Source organism: Lissotriton helveticus, chromosome 2_2, assembly GCF_964261635.1.
Source record: "Lissotriton helveticus chromosome 2_2, aLisHel1.1, whole genome shotgun sequence".
NCBI classification, from domain to species: Eukaryota; Metazoa; Chordata; class Amphibia; order Caudata; family Salamandridae; genus Lissotriton; species Lissotriton helveticus.
This window is the reverse complement of record NC_136060.1, coordinates 486,435,529-486,454,558: the sequence shown is the minus strand read 5'-3', so window position 1 is coordinate 486,454,558 and position 19,030 is coordinate 486,435,529. Positions and strand designations below refer to the sequence as shown.

Here is a 19,030-nt window from a genome sequence, read left to right as displayed (position 1 = left end):
CTGTTTAGCACAAAAAGTGCACCCGCAGCAGCCCAGGGGCAGCTGGGTGCAGGTTTGGCGTCGGGTCCCCTGTTGTTTTCAATGGGGATTTTCAGTTTTGGTTTTCAGGTACAGGCTCGGTCCATGAAGACTTCCAGGAGGAACCAGTAGCTGGGCAGGTAAGTTGCAGGGCTCTGGGACCTAGGTGCACCTCGGGTTCTCTTCTCCAGGGTGCAGGGCAGCTGGATGCAGGGGTGTTTTTTGAGGTTGGATTTCACCTTACCAGGCCACTCACGGTTGGGGGAAGTCTCTGTGCAGAGGCTGCAGGCGATGTTCCGAGTCCTGGAGTGGTCAACCTACAGTAGACTCGGACTCTGGAGCGCTGGAGGACCTCGCTGGGACTGGTGAGCCACACGAACTCGGGCCGTAGGTGACGGGTGCAGTGGTGGTTCCAGGCGTCTGGTTTCTTGTGCCTCAGCAGGCTTGGAGTCTTTCTTTGGTGTTTCTTCTGAACAGAGCTTATGTTCACACGAGATTCGGTTTTTGTTGAAAGCAGTCAGTCCTCCCAGGAGTTCTGGAGGTCGCGGACTGTAGGACAAAACGTTTTTTGGTGCAGGACCTCAGGAAAATGCAGAAGGGCTGGTAGGGCTGGGGACAAGTCAGTTGTTCTCTGCAGTCATCTCTGCTGGGCATCTTCTTTCGTCCTTTTTCTTCTTAGGTTGCAGGAATCTGCCTTTTTGGTTAAGGGCTTCCCCCTAAATACGGGGGGTGTTTTAGGGGTCTCAAAGCCAAAGGATACTGAACTTCTTGTGACTACACCTTTGGTGTGCTCACTCTACGTGGGGTAGTGAGCACAATCCCTAATCCTGATTGGGGAGTGCCTGGCATCTGCAAGAAGGCAGGCACTGAAAAGAAGGGGAGACAGGAAGGGGGCCTGCTTCTCATAGCAGGAGAGGCTGGGGGTCTTATTACAAAGGCTGCAAGGCCTTTGAAGCTCCCCTGCACAGATGGTTCTTCCTGGCCTGGGGGAGGTGTGAACTGGGCTCAGGAAGCAAAGGCTCCCACCCCAAGGGTCCAGAAACATGTCTTGTGGTGCCAGGCTGGTGTGTACCAGTCAGGGAACCTACCAGAGGCTAGTCGTTTTTCAGGGGGCATCTCTAAGATGCCCTCTGAGTTAATTTTTTATTAAATCCCACACTGGCATCAGCGTGGGTTTAATGTGCAGTGAAGTATGATAACACAATTCTCAGTTTTCTGTGCAGCCATTATGGTGCTGTGGAGTTATTTGTGACAAACTCTCAGCATCATATACTCTTAATGGCAGCACTGCACTGTCTAAGAATGGACTTAGACACTGTAGGGGTACAGGGCACACACACCTGTACCCTAACCACTGGTAAAGTACACCAAGCTAGAGAGGGGACTGGTCTATGCCAGGGCAGTGGGTTGTAGGCATGGCATACAGGGATGGCTGCCATGTCGACTCTTCACTTTGTTTTGCACCAAGACACGCAGCCTGCAAAGGCAGTGTGTGTGTAAAGGAACAGGGTCTCAAGGCTGACACAATAAGTGCAGCTGCCCTTTGAGGACTTCACATGCCACAGTGCCCTGGGTAATAGAGATGCCAATTGGGTTTGGGTTAGTTTTGGGGAAAGAACACAGGCCCTGAGAAGCTGATTGGCAGGGATTCAGGGCACATTAAGTGAAAGTGCATCAGTAGTCTGGCAAAAAGGGGGGGGTTACTGCAACGGAAACCCACTTTCCTGCACAAATCTATTGTTTGAGCTCACAAAACAGAAAGTAGCAACCTGTGGAATGCAGTAGGCCGCAGTTCGTGGAACCCAATACTTTGATATTCTTGACACTACAAGTCCACATGCGTCATATCAGATTGGAAATGTTAGGTCGACCAGTGAGCCATAGAGTTACATAGGCTAACTTTCAGGGGTGGACTTTCTAACCTTTCACGTAGCACAACGCAGCAAGGCAACTTGCTGCGCTGGGTGAAACGGTCAGAGCAGAAATGTTTCATATCTCCTAAGATATGGCACATTTTTGCTCTCTCATTGTGCTGGAGCACTAAAGGTAACCTAGCGCTATTAAAAGCACCCTGGCATTACGGGCAGGATTGCTTTTGTGCAGGAAGGAATACCATTCATAAAGGCATAATCCTCTTTCAATGTGTGGTGCCAAATGCAGCACACATGGAAAGAGTAAGTAACAAGGATAAAATGACGATATTTCTTCTAGTTACGCCCATCTTAGGTAGGGAAACCCTTTTGGCGTAAAACCAGGTTTACTTCCATTAGCAAATCTAAGTTTGTGTCAAAATACATGGGTGAAAGCATGGGACGCCCATGCTCTATCCATGGAGCGCCATTCCACAGAAGTGCAATGCGAAACAGTGCAAGGCGCTGTGTTGCGTTACATTTCCTTACAAAGTCATACAAGGTGATGCAAATCAACTCTTGCGTGGCTTTGTAAATTTCGTCTAACATTTTTCGTCATGCCTGCGCCAAAAAGTGGCACAACCACAATACAAAAGGTTAGTGAATCTGGGCATAAAATCTGGTCCCTCTCTCTCACCACACCATAATATGTGAGGCAAGGAACTAAAATGAAGAAAGCTGTGCTAAACAACAATTATTTTTACAAAAAGTAATGATGATAAAAATACAAAATGTTTCAAACTTATTTTTAGGTTGAGCATTCGAGACCTCTTGTATATACATATATGTGTATGTGTGCGCTCTGGAGATCAGTCCTAGGACGTGTCTGTTTCCACTTAGGGACATTTTTTTCTGTTCAACTGCCTCTATTTAAAATGAACAGTATAAGTCAGTAAAATACCAGAATGGCATTCTGCTTGTTCACCTGCCTCTATTTAACTTTCTTAATAGAAAACGACTAGCAGAGGTCAGTAAAATACCAGAATCACTTTAGCATTCTCTAGATTCCAGTCCATAGAAATTGTCTTCGACAAGCACCCGTAGACAATAAAAAAAATTAAAATCTGGTATTTTCAGTGATATGACCACCGAAGGCCCTGATTTTTATTTAAAAAAACAAAGCTTTGAACTATACCATTTCCCGCTCAAAGGCAATGTTTCTCTCCATGTGTTTTCATACCTGGCATGTCATGCAGCTTGGTTCCTACTTTCCCTCCATGTGAAAGAACAGTAGATGTTTCAGGACCCAGGCTAATGTGCTGCATAGATAACTACATATAAGGTCCCAAAGGCGAGACCGATTGCATTGCAAATGCTTGTTATTTTGTATTACTAGTGAGGGAATCACAAATGCGGTTATCTTGCAGACACTAGGGGCATGATTTGAATGGTGCAGCAGGTACAGTGGCACTGGGCCCAAAAGTTGTCAGAACTCTTCTAAACACAGAATATTGCTATTATATAAATTGATTCCATTCTTTTTTTGTTTCATTTTTCAAAGTGTTACTTATTCACACTCTACCACTTGTAACAACACAATATTTTGCCTTTTTGCTCATAAACAAGTCATAAAACTTTAACAGCCTTCTGTAAATTATATTGTACAACTACTCAGCAAGCTACAACTTACAACAAAAATAGCCTATTATTAATCACATAGGAGAAATCTAATCCATTTACCAAAGCTTGTTCTGTATCCTTCCTCTCTCACACCATCACTCTTCCCAAGTCTCTCTCATGCTATCACTCAGCAGACCTCCTCTCTCATTTCTATCTCTCAGTTCCCTCCTCTAATCTGTCGCTCGATACTCACCTACTTGCCAGCTCTTTCTCACAGTTCTATTTCTTTTTCTCACCCTCTCAGTTTCCTTATTGTCTCCCACCCCATTACTCCGAGCTCTCATCCAATCTCTCTGGCCTCTTCTTCTCACTATTGCTCTGCTGGCCTTCAGTATTTCACTTTGTCTCTCAGTTCTCTAACCTGATCTCTGTGTACTCTACTTCTATATCATCTTTTCTCTCAGTTCTTTAAGTCTCCCTCACCCTACAGTTCACTTCTCATCACTTTGATTTTTTCCTCTCATTCTGATTCATCATTAAACAGCTTTATTCACATTTGGTAAATGCATAAAAGTATAGAGAAATATCACAGTGCAAAATAGTCCAAAACATGTTAAAATCACAATTAGTTGTTTGTTAAAATATTGATATTCTCATCACTAAAAACCCTAAGCATACGTTACTAAGCAATAAAAAACCAAACAACAATTAATTTTCAGCAATAAAGATAATAAAAACAAGTTATTAAGACAGAGAAGTTAAATCAGCACCACTCCTACGCAAGCTCATTCGAAGTCCCACAGCATAATATGGCTAATATTTTAAAATCCTTACATCAGCTCATTATCAGTGAAAATGCAGTTGTAAACAAACTTTTGAAGCTGATCTAATAAAACAACCCTCATCTCGGATTAATTTTTCCTAGTCTGAAAAACTGAATATAAAAAGTTTTCATTCATAAAACAGACAAAAAGGGTTTTCAACGTATCGATAACGACAAGGGCTAAGGAATGGGAGGATAGACTCAGTTTGATTAACATTGGGATGATTAATTTTTTCCTTTCCATCTTATAAAAAGAGCAGAAAAATAAAATATGCACTATAGTTTGTGGGGATCGGTCATCACTAGAACATAGTGATAAATGATTTAATGAATATGCTTGAGCTGGGTAACCTACCATTAAAGGAAAGAAATCCAGTCTCATCCTAGTAAATAAATATTGGTGCATATTATTTGTAACCAAGGAGAGATAGGAATAATGTCCCGTGGCCATTCTAGGCAGGGGCTGGTAAGATAAAACTGTAACTTTACTTTGATTACGTTCACACTTATTGACAAAAGCCTCTTGTTCGACCTGGCACCATTGGCGTGGGTCTCTCTTCCATTTTTTGCTGTTGCCTCCTGTGTTTTTTGCTATGTTTCTGCTAGTCTATATGCTTTGGGTACTTTGCCACTGCTATTCAGTGCCTAAGTGCAAGTGCTCCCTTTGTAAATTCTTGTTATGGATTAGTGATTCCATGATTGGCATATTTGATATACTTGTCAGACCCTAGTATCATGCACCCTGAGTGCCCAGAGCCTGTAAATCAAATGCTGCTGGTAGGCTTGCAGCACGGATTGTGCCACCCACCGAAGCGGCGTGTAAAAGGTGTCTCAGGCCTGCCATCGCAAAACCTGTGCGCAGTCTGTGACTGCCATATCGATTTAGCAAGTGCACACACTTGCCAGTCCCAACACCTTCCCTTTTCTACATGTTAGTCACCCCTAAGGTAGGACCAAGGTACCCCTGTGGGCAGGGTGCATTGTATGTGAAAGGTAGAACATGCTCTGATGTGTGTAGCATGTCCTCACAGTGAGTTACAGCCAATCGCGTTTTTCACTATCGCAAGGCTGTCTGTTCCCGTAGGCTAGAATGAGCAGTTTGTTCATAATATCTTATGAACATAAATGGCCCGAGGAACAAGATAGGAAAATGAAGTTTAGTATGCCTGAATTCAGAATGGTAAAGTGCATCTTTTAGTGTGGGTGATTTTTACATTCTGGGTTTGAAAATACCACTTTTAGAAAGTAGGCATTTTCTTGCCTAACCATCCGGTGTGCTTCTGCTAGGATTGTGTATTGCATGTCTGGCTTTTGGATGGCAGGGGGCTGGAGAGGGCTGGGGCTCCAGAAGTCTGATAAGTCAGGGCTGGGCTGAATAGACCTGGGTTGCATTTAGAGTAGGGGGAGGAGATTTCCTTTTCACCCGAATGGGCCTGGTCTGCTTTCAACAATGCTGTCCCCCCTCCTGCCAGGAAACTGCCCCAGAGAGGACGGAACTGTGTTTGGCCAGGTACAGGCACTCTCTGCCTTCAGAGATCAAAGGATTTGTGTGTATAAAAAGCCCAAACCCCAGACTTTATGATCACTTCTGGGAAATCAAGAGGAACCTTTGCCAAGGGGAAGAGCCGGAGAAGCTGAAGGAAGATTACTGCCCCTGTGCTGATTTGCTGTTTGGGGTTGGCCTGCAGTTGCTACTTGCTGCCAAGGAAAGGACAGTAAGGACTTTTGCTGTTTGCTTTGCCATCTACTTGAGGAAGATGATCTCTAAGGGCTTGAAACTGAGCTTGCCTCCTGTTCTGAAGTCTCAGGGACACAAATACTTCACCACCCGCTCCCCTGAATTTCCTTGCTGGGAATTCTAACCTGCAGAGAGGTGCCTGCTGCTGTTCAGGACCTCTAGAGACTGAGTGTTGCTGGGAGCTGGAAGCGTGATGCAATGAGGAAGAAGCATGCTGCCCTCTCACTGAGACCGACCCGTTGCCGAGTGACGGGGAAGAAGCGACTCTATTGTTTGTTTTGCGTGCTGCATCCAAGGAATGTTGTGAGAAGAGTGTCACATTTACTACCTGAATTGAATGGAGTTACTGCTACCATTTGAAAGCCTTATTTTTAATACTGTATTGTTGGATTTTTGTTGTTTGTTCTTGTTTGGGTTTAGGTAAAGATTACATATTTTTCTAAATTGATTCGGTGTCCCTTTTTAGTGTTTTCACTGTTTTACTGTATGTGTTCACAAATGCTTAACACACTGCCTCTGAGATAAGCCTGTCTGCTTGTGCCAAGCTACCAAGGGTGTGAGCAGGGGTTATATTGGAAGTGTACCCCCCTTCTCCTGACTTGAAGCAAGGGTCCTTAATTGGACAAAGGTGCGAACCATTGCCAACTAGAGACCCCATTTCTAACACCTCTTTTAATTTGGATTTGGAAAAAGACAAACATTTTGAGGGTGAAGCATACAGGAAAGCTAGGCCCAAATCTCTGAGGGACTTCTCAACATATGCCCTCCATGGGATACGGTTGGCTCAGTCAAGATTGATTATTTCTTTTATTATCACTTGATTTATCACAACCGAGCCCCTTTTCAGATTCTCAACCATAAAAGGAGCAGGGCCAGTTTGATCGAGGCAGTAATGAAAGGGAGGCCAAGTACTTTATGGGCAATAAAGTTCATGCAAGCCAGAGGGGCTGAGAGCAGATTTTTAACAAATGTATCCTCCGCTGTCTGCAGGGCATCCACTTGAGCTTTGTCCCATATTTCAGCGCCATATGTGACTATGGCTACAGATTTTGCCAGGTAGATTTCTATCATTTCCCTGCATGGGTTTTTACCCAAGTTGGAAGCAAATTTCCACAGAGCAGCTATGCTTTTTTTTCAACATGTGTGTTCTGTCTTCTACCATAGTAGACCAGTTTAGTTTGGAGTCGAAAAAGAGACCCAAGTAAATGAAAGACTCTACATTCTAGGGAACCCCCATGTAGGGGATGTGAAATTGACTTTTTTCTTCCTATCACTGCTGCCATAACAAAGTTTTCGATTTGTTGACAAACAACCACAGTTCAGCCAATTTGAATATATGTCATTTAAACGCTGTAGGGCCAGGGGTGTTCTGGCCAGCAGAACCGCATCATCTGCTTAGAGAAGAGCAGGCAACGAAAAGTCAGCTGCAGATGGAACTTCCCTACATTGTGCGGTCAAAACTTTGTTAAGTTTGTTGGTATACAAAGAGAAAAGAAAGGGGGCGAGTACACACCCCTTCTGAACCCCCTTTTCAATTCTCAACAATTTCGTGCATTCCCCCTGTTTTCCAAACCTGAATACAGCCCCGGCCTCTCTCTATACAACTCTCTAATAAAAAGGATTATGTAGTTGTCCCCGCCCATCGACTCCATAAGAGCCCACAATTTTGTGTGGCTCACGCAGTCGAAGTCTGCGGACAAGTCCATAAAAGACATATAAAACCAACCTTTTTTTCTTTTTGGAGTATAAAGAGCTATATTGAATCAAATAAAGAACAAGGTACAATAATGCAACATCGGTCAAAAGAGGTACCAAAAGGTATCATAAATCATATATGAAAAGATAATGGATAAAACTCAAGAAAACTAATTTTGACATAGAAAACTATAATCAAAAATATAAGCAATTAAAGAAATATGTACCATAACAAGAAATATGTACCATAACATATTAGCATTTTGGGGTTGTATAAGAAAAATAAGAAAAAAGGAAGAAAGAGAAAATAGATGGAGAAAGAAAGAAAGAAGAATAGCAAAAGATAGAAAGTCACATTCTTACCCAATATATTAGATAAAAATAGCCAATAGGGAATATTGTACAATCACCAATGTCAAAATAATAGCAATCAAATATGAACATTATGAAAGAGGTTCAACACTATACTCATGGCGGTTGAAAAACAAAGGTAGTGTCCTTGTTAAGTAATGCAGAAGAGGCTAAGTAATTGGTAATGGGAGACCAGAAGGCTTCTTTTCGGAGGAGTTGTTGAGAGGTGAGTGCAGATGCCCTGTCCAGTCTGTTATGGGAACATAGAAGATTCCACCAAACGGAAACATTGACTTTAGAAGCATCCTTCCAGTTGGAAGTGATAACCTGAAATGCAATGATAATTTACAGATATACAAAAATGCCCATCCTACGAGCACCGAACCATTGTATTGAATTACTACCCACAAATATGGAGTATATATCAAAAGGAAAGTTAGAGAAGCAGATGGAGGAAATTCATTTACAAACCTTGTTCCAAAAAAAGAGAAATGTTAGGTGTTGCAAAGTCATGCTGTGCCCTGGGCACCCCACAAATTTTTGCTGACTGGAACTGGTGGTAACTGACTCTGACTGACCCTGGGCTCTGTTTAACCAGGCCCAGGGCCAGTGCCAAGCTAAAAGGAACACATTAGAATACACTTAAGACACCCAACATACACTAGGGTACACTATGGTATGGTGGGGTACCCCTGTAATTGGTATGACCTACCCCATAAGCCCATAGTATGTAATAGGGCAGGGGATTGAAACTACCTAGAAGTCTCCAGTATCCTGGGGCATGGCAGTTTAGAGGCCAGCAGATTTTCTGCATTAGCATGTGTGTAGTGCTGAAGCCTGAGGTCAGTTTAAAAGCAGCACTGGTTGCCAGGACAGCTTTTAAACCTTGGATTGTGCCCAAACTTGACTTTGGGGGTAGGGGCCCTTACAAATGAAAAACCTACCATGTGTTTGCATATTAGGGACCCCCAGGGTCACCCCAAGGTATCCCAGGGGTGGGGAGGTCAGTTATCTATAAGGTACGCCCTTATAAAATGAGTTTTTATATGCCTGGGTAAAGTGAAATTTTATATTTCACTTAAAGAGCTGCTCAATTTTGACTTTGATGCTAGAAGAACTGGGTAAGGAGGATCTGCATTATTTCTGCAGATTCAGAACCCCTGAAGTCTTCCCTAGTTGCACAGGGGGTGGGGGTCCTCTAGAGATTAGGGAAATACTTATAAAATATGTTTTTATAAGCCCTGGTGCTAGAAAACGGGCCCAAGACATTTCATCATTGCAAACCCCAAGGCCCATAGGTTAACATGGTAGGAAGTTATTGATTAATAAATATTGATAGGAGAACTAGCGGGACCATTCAAAGACTACCCAGAATGGTAGTAGCAAATCCAATATTATATTGTTGAATTTTTCCTAAAGTGTACATACAAGAAGTTAAAAGACGTTCTTGTTTGTAAGCCCAAATTCAGCCTTTCAGTGGTCTGCCCTGATTGGTCAGAGTTAAGTGGATTAGCCAGGCTGCTTTGAAGAGGTGATAAAGAACCCCTCTGCTGGGAGGGCAGTGTGCTGGTCTATAGGAATGCCAGGCCAGGGTGGTGGAGTCATAAACCAACCTCTTCAAAGGCAGAGGGGAGGCCTGGGTTTCAGTTTCAATCTGACCCAGAGTCAAGGCTAGGCTTAAGGAAGGTATGTGCAGATGATAGGGGAGAGTCAATGGAAGTAAGCCAACCAAGGGGGTGCGTTTAGCCAGCTCTTACCTCCTTGCTGTAAAATCAGCCAGTATGGATTTGGAAGAATGATGCACTCTGGGAGAAACTAATGCCACCCTCTACAGGATGTGGTCATAACTATGAGGAGTTGCCCTGCTCTCATTGGTCAGAAGTGACCCGGTGCTTGACCCAGAGAATTTTGAATAAGTATCTGAGAGGGGAAGAGCCTTCCAGTTCTACTGCTTGAAACTTACTGAAGCAAAAAGTGCCCTGCTGAAAAGAAGTTTGCTGTGCAAAGATTTCTAAGGCCTGACCTCTGAAAACTGCACCAATTCAAACTGCAGCCCTGGGGATTACCTTGCTGCAAAAGGACTCAGTGGACTCCCTGCAAGCTACAGGTTAACAGAGCTCACCTGGACAGCCCCACAAAGAATTCAAAGCCTGGAGTACCAGTGGATTTGTAAGGGTTTTGTTCAAGTGGATTGCGGAATTGAAGTTTCACACTTTCAAGGACCCTCTTGGAGATTCCAGAACCTTGGATTGTGTGTTGAATACTTTGGGACCCCCAAGCAGAACTCCAGGAAGGTGTTCTAACTGGATCCCGCTTGCTGAAGAAGACGGCCCAACACAGTGGTGAGAAAATTCTTCAGAACAATTTAGAAAGGTGTGTCCCTGACAGAGAAAACAAAATGACTAAAGGGGGCACTGTTGGTTTCTAGGCACTAGAAAGTGACTAATCTTTAAAAATTCATATCTCTGGTTCCCTACAGTGGATTTTTTTGTTTTGGTGTTATTTAAAAGATAAAAATATGACCTATTTTTATAAATTTGTGTTGGATTTTTATTTTGTGTTGTGTCTTAATTATTTACTGAAATGGTGTTTTTAAATGGATTACATACCTGTCTTTGAAGTTAAGCCTGTCTGCTCGCAGCCACGTTACCAAGGGTTGAGCATAAGAATAATTTTCTAAGACCTATGCTGGGTCCTATCATGTGTTAGTGGCCTTATTGCCAGTGGCAGACCTACATTTGCCCCTACCAATAACCCACTTTCGAACATTAGGACAAAGGGAAAAAAAAGTGTAAATATGTGAATGGGGTGTTTTTACAGGACTAACAGTTGTGGGATAGGTCAGAACTGAATTTACAGATGTCTACAGGGGTTTGAAACAACTTGTGTTTGAGTGGTGCTAGCATTGCATGAAGTATGATGAATTCGTGATCAAATCGAGTTCCATGTATGTATAGGAATAGTGTGTTGCTAATCGACTCCCATAAAATTTCAGTTTTACTCTTGGGACGAGTGAGAAGAGAGAAATGGAGATATTGATATATATGAGAGGCCCGAATGGGGAGGGAAGTAGATAATGGATAAAATGGTGGCACAGAAGAAGAGGAGGATGCTCCAGACAGAAAGGAAAGCGGTCGAGTTAGGAGCAATCTTGAAGAGTCGTATTTAAGGGGAAAAGTAACAGGCAAGTCAAATTTAGACAGCACTTCCTGAGAGGATAGAAACTGCATATCCTGTAGTAAGTGTTTGACCTGGAAGATCCCTTTAACAGCCCAGACTTTCCAAAAAAGGGTACGATTTGAAAGTTTAATGGAATTATTATGCCATACAGGAGAATCCAAAAATAGTTGTAAAGGTGAAAGTGATTTTTTAAGGACTGGATTGAAAGTCAATATGAATTGTGAAATGGTTGGGGAATGTAATAAACAAGGAAAATGCATGAAATTGGATAACGAGGAAAAGGGAAACAGATGAACCACAGACTCCTTCAATTTATACCATAGCGGCGCAGGGGATTCACCCGAAGAAGACATATAAGGTCAAACCTGATGTATTAAAAAGGAGGAGTAGTATTGACGACAATATTGAAAGTTGACACCTCCCCTATCCTTAGGAGCCGACAAGGAAGATATAGAGATACAGGCTTTACGGTCGTTCCATAGAAATTTACTCAAAATACCGTTAAGAGTTTTAAAAAAAATTACGGGGAGCCTCACTAGTAGTATGGACAGCAAAAAATTAACAACAGGAAGCATCATCATTTTGGATGTATCCAACCTGCCCCACCAAGACAAAAATAAGGGGGACCATTTTTTTGCCATACCAGATATCCTTGAAATAACATCATCCAATTTAAGCTGTACCGTTCTAGCGATTGAAGAAGTGCATTTTATTCCCAAATATTTAATGTAATTGGTGTTCCACTTAAAATCTGTTCCTTCAAACATACTTTTCAAACAATATTTATTTAATGGCAGTACTTCGGATGAGGAAAATGTAATTTATATCTGGCCAGGGCTGCATATGAAGATAACAGATCTGAGAAAGCAGGCAAGAAGATAGAAGGATCAGAGAGGTCTAATAGAATATCATCCACATATGCGGTGAACTTGAACTCAATTAACTTATGTGTAAAACCTCTAAATGTGGAAGAATGACGTAGAGAATAAAGAAAGAGTTCAAGGGATAAAATAAAGAGCAAAGGAGAAAGAAGACAGCCTTGACGAGTACCTCGCTGGATAATAAAATAGGGAGATTGAAGTCCATTGAGAAAAACTGAGGTGAGGAGAGAGGAATATAACTAATTTATAAAAGATAGAATAACATGACCAAAACCATGCCACTTAAGTGAGTGCATCATAAAAAGCTAGTGAATACGATCAAAAGCCTTCTCCGTGTTCAAGGAGATGGCTGCAGCAGATTAACTCTTAGACGCAAGAAGAACGATATTTTAAAAAGTTCTAGAATTATCCGCCAACATTCCGCCTTTGACAAACCCAGTCTGCTCGTGGCCAATCAGATCAGGGATGACCTGATTAAGCCGGAGGGCCAGTACCTTAGCAAACATTTTGCAATCTAAGTTGATTGAAGAGATGGGCCAATAATTAGCACAGTATAAGGGGTCCTTATACTTGTTTGGGATTAAGCAGATCATGGCTTTGAGAAAGGAACCGCGAGCCTCATTGTGAGAAATAAAATACTGAAAGAGAGATAAAAGGTAAGGAAGAAGAGTTTGTAAAAAACAGGAATAAAATTCCGCAGTAAACCCATCTGGGCCAGGGGCCTTATCTTTAGGTAACCTAGCTAGGGCTGCCTTGAGCTCCGAAAGGAACAATTCTTTCTCTAATAAAGAGCAATCAGGAGAGGAAGGAGAACGAGGAGGCAACAATGCAAAAAATGTCTCCAAAGAAATATCCGATGGAGAAGATTCAGGAGTGTATAAGAACATGTAGAAATCCGTAAAGCATTTTATTATCTCCTCATCTTTGAAATGATTAAGACTGTTATCATCAGTGATATTATTTATTTTGGAGTGTCGCGACTTGACCTTCAAGCAGTTCGCAAGTAATTTACCAGCCCTATTATGGCCACCATAAAATTTAGAATTGATTTTAAGCAACATCCCAGCACTCTGTTCTGTCGATTTCCTGTTAAAATTCAGTTTGGCTTGGACAAGTTTCTTAAGAGTATTGTCGCAGGGATTTCTGCTCATACACAGAACTGTGCATAGAGACTCGGAACCGTAGTGAATTAGGGTGTGCCAAAACTCACCTTAGTATCCAAAATCCCCTACCAGACTAGCAATCAGTGTCTCGTAAGGTTCTTCCATTCTCCCAATGATTAGACAACCCAGAACATGGACTTAGAACACCTCAGGTAACGTGGAACACATGAACACTCTTTAGTTATACTATCATACTAGTCCAAAACAAGGAGTCAATGAGGACACTTGCAAGTTTGAAATGTTTATTTCTAATGACGTGTTCCCCAGCGCAGTATCTTAGCCAATACAAGCAAACATATTATAAGCAACAAGATTAGCAGCATAGTTACTATTCCATAGAATACAAAGGGAGAAAGCATGTTAAATGCTAAAAGAGAAAAAGGCTAAATGACACATCAGTCTTACCCTCCCTTGCTAGTATATTATATTATAGCAAAAGAAGGTCTATTTTGGTTTAGAAGGGTGGGCCCACACCTCTGGTCTCAGTAGGAAGGCATCACATAATTTTCTATACCAGCTCTTCATGCGAATTGTTCTTCAAGTGTGTGAGCATGCTCTGCGCAGTGCATTATTAAACGAGCAAAAAACAGAGGTAGCCGCAGCTGCATGTGTGTTATGTCTAGAACGTGCGCTGATCAAACCTAATAACAGTCACTGTGTTGAGATAACCTTGAAGGCCTTGGCACTCACTGTTCAGACATAGCTTACTCAGCAAAGCTGATATTATAGAAAAACATATTATTCTCGTGTGAAGCAAAAATATTCCAGTAGACTCTGAATATTTATAATAACATGGGCCGTGTGTAAAGCAGCAGAAAGGAAAAATGGCGTTTAAACTTCTAATAAGCTCATGCTAACTTAACACAGTGTGCAGGCAAAGTCGACTATATGACAGTATCATTGTTTTTAGAAGAGAAATAAGTGTGTTCAAGATGTTTAATAGAGGATAGTAGAGAAGCTGATTCATGGCGAAGTTGTTTCTTTTTGACTGCAACATAATTAATGATAAAACCTCTGGTTGTCGCTTTGAAAGCATCCTAAATGGGGTGAAAAGGGATGTCAGGACTAGTATTGATGAGAAAAAATTCTGACAAAAAGTCTTTGAAGCGCCCAATAAATATGGGGTCTTTGAGTAAGTAATTGTTAAAGCGCCATCTAAGAGATTTGGAGAGCTCCGAAGGGAGGCCTGAATGAATAAAAACAAGAGCATGATCCGAAATAAGAATAGAGCCAATTTCAGCATGTGTTAGGTTATGAATGAGATGAGGGCTCAAAATATAATCAATTCTGGATTTAGAATTATGAGTGGGGGGGTAAAAAGTAAATTCCAGGTGTCCGGATAATATATTCCCCAAGCAGCCATCAGCCCTCTCGAGCGAATAGTATTAGTAAAGGTTGTATGCATTTTATTAGGATCGTATTTTGCATTGGATTTTCGTTCAATGAAGGGATCTAAGACCTGATTACAATCCCCAACCACCAGGAGGTTAGAGTCAGGGCAGGAGTGAAAGGTATGGGACATAGACTGCCAAAACTGTGTGTCTACACCAGTGGGACCATAAATGTTAAGAAGAGACATAGTGGAATCGTGTATGGTAATATGCAAAAGAAGCCATCTGCAACTGCATTCCTCTCCTCCTTTTCAACAAGAATAGAGAGGGACTTGTGAAATAATGTAACCACTACATTTTTCCTGTCTTTAGCTGAAGAACAATATACAGAGCCTGCTCATTGGTTTTTTGAGAGAATTAATATCTGCATCATTAAGGTGAGTCTCTTGAAGCATAGCAATTTTACAACGCAATCTATATAAATGGGTGAGAACCCTTTGTTTCTTGGCAGGATTACGCAAACCTTCAATGTTCCAAGATATTATACGAATATTGTCAGTCATAGTAAAATCGAAGAGATATTAAATAACACCATGAGCAATCTCAAATTGATAACATTAAAATAAGCAAATATTTTGAACCAAAAAGTAGAACATTACATAATAAAAGCAGATAGAGAAGATGAATAATGAGAGATTGAAGGGCAAGAAATTAGAAAAAGAGAAAAGTGATCAAAAATGGTATACTAAAAGACAGACAAGAGTCAAGGTAGACAGGGAAAAGCGACTGAGACCAATAGCTAGGTAGGAAAAAGATAATATAATAAAATAGGGAACAGCAGTGGAATATATAAAGTAACCTAAGAAACAAATATAATGTGAACAATTATATGCAACAAACTCATTGTAATGGAGAGGGAAGACTTACCAATATGTGAAGTACTAGATACAATAGGAGTGCGAGGGGAAGCACACTGAGGAGATCATAAAAAGGAAGGCAAACCATACTAAACATGGTGAATCTGTGAAGGAAAACCACAGAACCATTAGAAGATGTTAAGTTATGAGGATAAACATGCAATGTTTGCAAAGTAGACAACCAGGTAAGGACAAAGAAAAACATCTAAACTTATAAATTGAAAAAAAGTTAAGCATTTGGGATACAAAACACATGGTATTACAGCAATTATTCAGGCTTTCTCGAAGTCCATCTGTTCCCCTTTGTGAAGAGAAATAAATGGTCTTAAATCTTCAGGGCGGTCTAAAGAATAGGTCCACTCCTTGTAAGAAACTTTTAAAAAACCAAGGATGGACAAGGCCATATATAGCATTCATGGAGCGGAGAGCAGGGCAAAAGGAAAGGAATTCCTTACGACGAGCCGTGGTAGCACAAGCAACATCCTGTGAAGGAGAAACTCTATGGAAGGACCACAAAATCTGTTTCCTTTGCTTCGCTGCAGACAGAGCCATCAATAACTCAGTATATTCCAAGAACAGAACAATTATCCCTCTAGGGGCTAGATCGGTAAATACCGATTCGGTAATATTAAAATTCAGAATTTGTTGAATCAGTCAATCCTGTGCATCCCAATTACCTCCCAAACAGGAAGTGGCCACACCCAGGCAGCTGTACTGAACCTGGAGCTGAGCAGAGGAGCCAGGAGCAGCACAGCCTCTCTTTGCAATAAAAGAAAAACTAACAAAATGGCAAACCGGGAGAGAGAGAAGGAGGCAGCAGAAAGAAAACGAAAACAAAAGTTTAGTGAGAAGGAGCTGGAGGTCATCATTGAAGAAGTCACCAAGGACTATGATAAGTTGTTTGGCAAGCAGTCCCTCCATGTGCCAGAATCGCGGAAGAGACAGATCTGGCTTGCTATTCAGAGCAAGATTAATGCGTTCGGGGTCACCAAGCGCTCCATTGAGGACATAAAGAAACCTGAGGAAGACTGCGAAAGCGAGGATGGCGGAGAGGCAGAGGCAGGCCAGCAAAACTGTTGGAGGGAGGAGCAGAGCACCTGCACCAACAGTCCTGGAGCTTATGGTTGAGTCCACCCTCCAGCAGGAGCGTGTGAGTGGGATCGGCAACGCAGACAGTTCTGCCAGCAAACAAGGTAAGATGCATGCACAGCATGCTGTGCACCCCCCTCCCCAACCCCAATCCCCAGAGAGGCATAGGTACTCCCACTCCAGTTCATGTTTTACTCATAACCTGCCATGCATGTTGGGAGATGCAGTCATAAGTAACACATGTTCAGAACAGTCAGTCTAGCAAACCCAAAGGCATGTAACAGCAATTAGCAAGCAGAGGACAGTCATTGTGATTGGCAGGCATAATGTTTAATGCAATGCAAATGCTGCCAGATAAGTGAGTATATCTACATTCTGTCTTTACAGGCGCGACATCTCGCAGGGGAGCAGAGGGAAGGCACGCAGGCCAGAGGGGAGACAGAAGGAGGAGGAGCAGTTGCCTGCAGGGCACACAACCCCACCACTACCAACGTCTCCATCCCCACCATCACCACAGCTCCAGACAACGCCGCCATCACCACCAACACCACCACCACAGTCAGGCAGGAGGCATGCGGTGGCCACCCTCCAGCAGATGGAGGTGTCGGAGGAGAGCACAGGGGTCCAACAGTCAACAGTGGCTGAGGACGGCAACAGGGAAAGATCAGAGTCCCCATCAGAGCGTGCCCACACATCCTCCAGATGCCACAGGGCAAGGGCAGCCAGTCCTCCAATCCCAGGCCAAGATGACAGTGTGTTCGCTGGGTGGAAAGACAACATGCTGCAGGTCCAGCCCCTCCAATGGAAAGCGATGCGGTCAGTGTAGCGGGGGATGTCACACATGAATGCACACATGCATTGCATCGAAAAGGGCATCAGTGCCATTAACAACACCATGTCTGAGGGATTGAGTGACGTGGTGTCGGCTGTGAGGCAGCTCTGCAGCAAGTTTGAGGAGGACCGCCTGTCTAGGCGCAGGGAGAGGCAGAGACTGGATGCATACACCAAGGCGGTGAACGCCTGTCCACTGCTACCTCCCTCATGTGCAGACGCTCAATAGCCATGCAGGAGGAGATGGCACACTGTAGTCGGGATGTGGCTAGGGGGATGGTCACAATGACCTCAGCACTTGAACTGCTGCAAACAGAGTAGGTGGCCACTACAGCAGAGGGGGGGACAGTGAGGAGGCTACTAGCCGTAGTAGCATTACGCCCTCTCCCACAGAGACCAGGAGGCGCAGCAAACTTCACAGCGCTGCCCAGGAACATACTGGCAGTGCAGACAGTGGGGCTAAGGAGCGTGGTAGTGCAGCGCGTGGGCGCAAGAAATAGAGCCGGCCATGGTTGTACATTAATGGGTGAAGTAACCCATGGGTGTATGGAGACTTTCAGATCTTGGTCGTGTGCACTGGTCATTAAACACCATCATTCAAATACAGTAACTGGCTAAGTCTCCTTACTCACTCAGAAATAGTTGCGTGATATCTCAGCCCATCTGTGTCACCCATCCGGTGCTGCTGCCACACCAGCTGCACATGGCTCTGGCAGTGGATTGTCCTCACCCTCGTCCTCAGAGTCAGTTAGTTCCACTGCTGTTCCTTTCTTTGTGGCAAGGTTATGCAGCATTGCACATGTTGCTATTATTTTGCAGCAGATGATGGGGCGGTACTGACGTGCACCTCCACTTTTGTGGAGGCAACAGAACCTGCTTTGTAGCAGTCCAAAGGTGTGCGCCACAATGTTGCACGTGCTTTTATGTGCCACATTGTATCTCCTCTCCCTTGGGGTGGATGGGTTGAGGTATGGAGTTAGTAAGAATGACCGGAGGGCATATGCGCTGTCACCTAAATGGGAAAGAAAGTGCCATTAATTTGGGTCACCAATAAGTTAATCCAAGGTATACATCAGGCTGTGTCACAATGATTTACCTAGTAGGTATCCTTTTCCGAATTCACCAGCAGCCAGACGTGTACAGATCCCACTGTTCCTGAATATGTAGGAGTCGTTGGTACTCCCTAAAAATTTCGCCACAATGTCAGTAATGATGAAGTTTGCATCACATATCACCTGCACATTGATGGAGTGAGTGGATTTGCGGTTGTGGTATATATATTCTGTAGCTGCAGGTGGGCAGATTGGTATGTGGGTCCCATCGATGCAGCCTATTACATGTGGGAACTGTGCCTTTTGGTAGAAATCCAGCTTGGTCTTCTGCAGCTCCGCCTGTGTGCTGGGGACGCGTATGTAGTGATGCAACCTCTGCATCAAGGCGTCCAGAAAGGAGTTGAAGAAACAGGACAGGCAGCACTGTGACACACCACCTGCTGCGGCTATCAGACTCTGGTAACTTCCTGATGCTAGGAGGTGCAGGCAAC

The 19,030-nt window shown here is 43.2% G+C and overlaps 1 protein-coding gene across 1 annotated transcript in view; it reads right to left on the bottom strand.

The window, feature by feature from the left end:
• Positions 1-18,494, bottom strand: part of LOC144821557 (uncharacterized) — a 98,358-nt gene extending 79,864 nt beyond the window's left edge. The window contains exons 1-2 of the mRNA XM_078678743.1: positions 18,120-18,494; positions 15,578-15,671 (exon numbers count right to left, since the gene is read on the bottom strand). Of these exons, the coding sequence (XP_078534869.1) occupies positions 15,578-15,671; positions 18,120-18,163 (138 nt within the window). The 5' untranslated portion in view covers positions 18,164-18,494. The remainder of the gene's footprint in view (positions 1-15,577; positions 15,672-18,119) is intronic.
• Positions 18,495-19,030: the final 536 nt, after the last annotated feature.